The sequence below is a fragment of the Geospiza fortis genome, unplaced genomic scaffold (assembly GCF_000277835.1).
Source record: "Geospiza fortis unplaced genomic scaffold, GeoFor_1.0 scaffold173, whole genome shotgun sequence".
Taxonomy (NCBI): Eukaryota; Metazoa; Chordata; class Aves; order Passeriformes; family Thraupidae; genus Geospiza; species Geospiza fortis.
In genome coordinates this window covers 6,377,896-6,379,085 of record NW_005054334.1, presented here as the reverse complement: position 1 = coordinate 6,379,085, position 1,190 = coordinate 6,377,896, and the positions used below count along the sequence as shown (strand labels likewise).

The window sequence follows — 1,190 nt, the reverse complement described above, 5'->3', positions numbered from 1 at the left end:
GCCGCTACTGAGCGCTGTCGGTGTGTAAGGTGTTTTTGTGAGGAGCTGCGGTTGCTGCTGCCAAAATGCCTGAGCCGGCTAAGTCTGCCCCTGCACCCAAGAAGGGCTCCAAGAAGGCGGTGACCAAGACGCAGAAGAAGGGCGACAAGAAGCGCAAGAAGAGCCGCAAGGAGAGCTACTCCATCTACGTGTACAAGGTGCTGAAGCAGGTGCACCCCGACACGGGCATCTCGTCCAAGGCCATGGGCATCATGAACTCCTTCGTCAACGACATCTTCGAGCGCATCGCGGGCGAGGCCTCGCGCCTGGCGCACTACAACAAGCGCTCCACCATCACCTCGCGGGAGATCCAGACGGCCGTGCGCCTGCTGCTGCCCGGCGAGCTGGCCAAGCACGCCGTGTCCGAGGGCACCAAGGCTGTCACCAAGTACACCAGCTCCAAGTAGACGGTTTCGGTGTTCTTTGCCTAATATTCTAAACCCAAAGGCTCTTTTAAGAGCCACCCACATTCTCAGTAAAAGAGCTGATTCTGTCTTGAGTTCCTGCCCCTGTGTTTTTCCTATTAGAGAGGGAAATCTACATTTACAGTGTGAAAAGTATTGAGTTTTGAAATAAAGCACGACTTGCACTAGTTACCTGAGGCTATATCCTGCTTCTTTTAGGATCCTGCTTGTCATGCATATTTAGTGCGAGAGTGATGCCTAAGAAATTTTAAGTTCTCGGTCTTGAAACGGCCCCATAAATCATCTGACCGCTGGTATTGTTCCGGTTAAGCCACGCTATCGGGGAGGAAAAATAAAGGCACTCCTGTTCTTTTATTGATTAAATTGCACGCATCAAAAGCACAGGCGGTTCCTGACCGCTCTGTGCTCTTGTTTTCTAGTTCTTTTGTTCGGAGCAAAAGGCTCCGGGATGGATACCCGCTCTTTTTCACTACCCCTAAAATGGGTTTTCGCGGGTGATTGGGGGAACAGAAGTGGGATGATGCTCTGCCTTTTCGCCCCCAAACTGCACAGTCTTGCATGGGCACAACCACCTAGCAAAGGCTCCCCTGTGTGGCTCTTTCCCGGCTTTCGTGCGCCCCTCTGTCTCTCCGCCGCCGAGCGCAGACGGGGCTGCAGCGGGCGGGCAGAACCGGGGCCGCGCCGTTGCTGCGCTCGGTCCGACCTGAGTGAGGACTGCGCGGAGCC

The 1,190-nt window shown here is 54.7% G+C and overlaps 1 protein-coding gene across 1 annotated transcript; it reads left to right on the top strand.

Moving 5' to 3' along the window:
• The first annotated feature begins 14 nt into the window (after window positions 1-14).
• Window positions 15-506, top strand: LOC102044293 (histone H2B 1/2/3/4/6). The gene has a single exon (XM_005421898.2). The coding sequence runs from the start codon at window positions 66-68 to the stop codon at window positions 444-446; it is 381 nt and encodes a 126-aa protein (XP_005421955.1). The 5' UTR covers window positions 15-65; the 3' UTR covers window positions 447-506.
• The last annotated feature ends 684 nt before the right edge of the window (window positions 507-1,190 follow it).

Coding starts and splice junctions, on each gene's coding strand:
- LOC102044293 (XM_005421898.2), top strand. CDS start 66: ATGCCTGAGCCGGCTAAGTCTGCCCCTGCACCCAAGAAGGGCTCCAAG.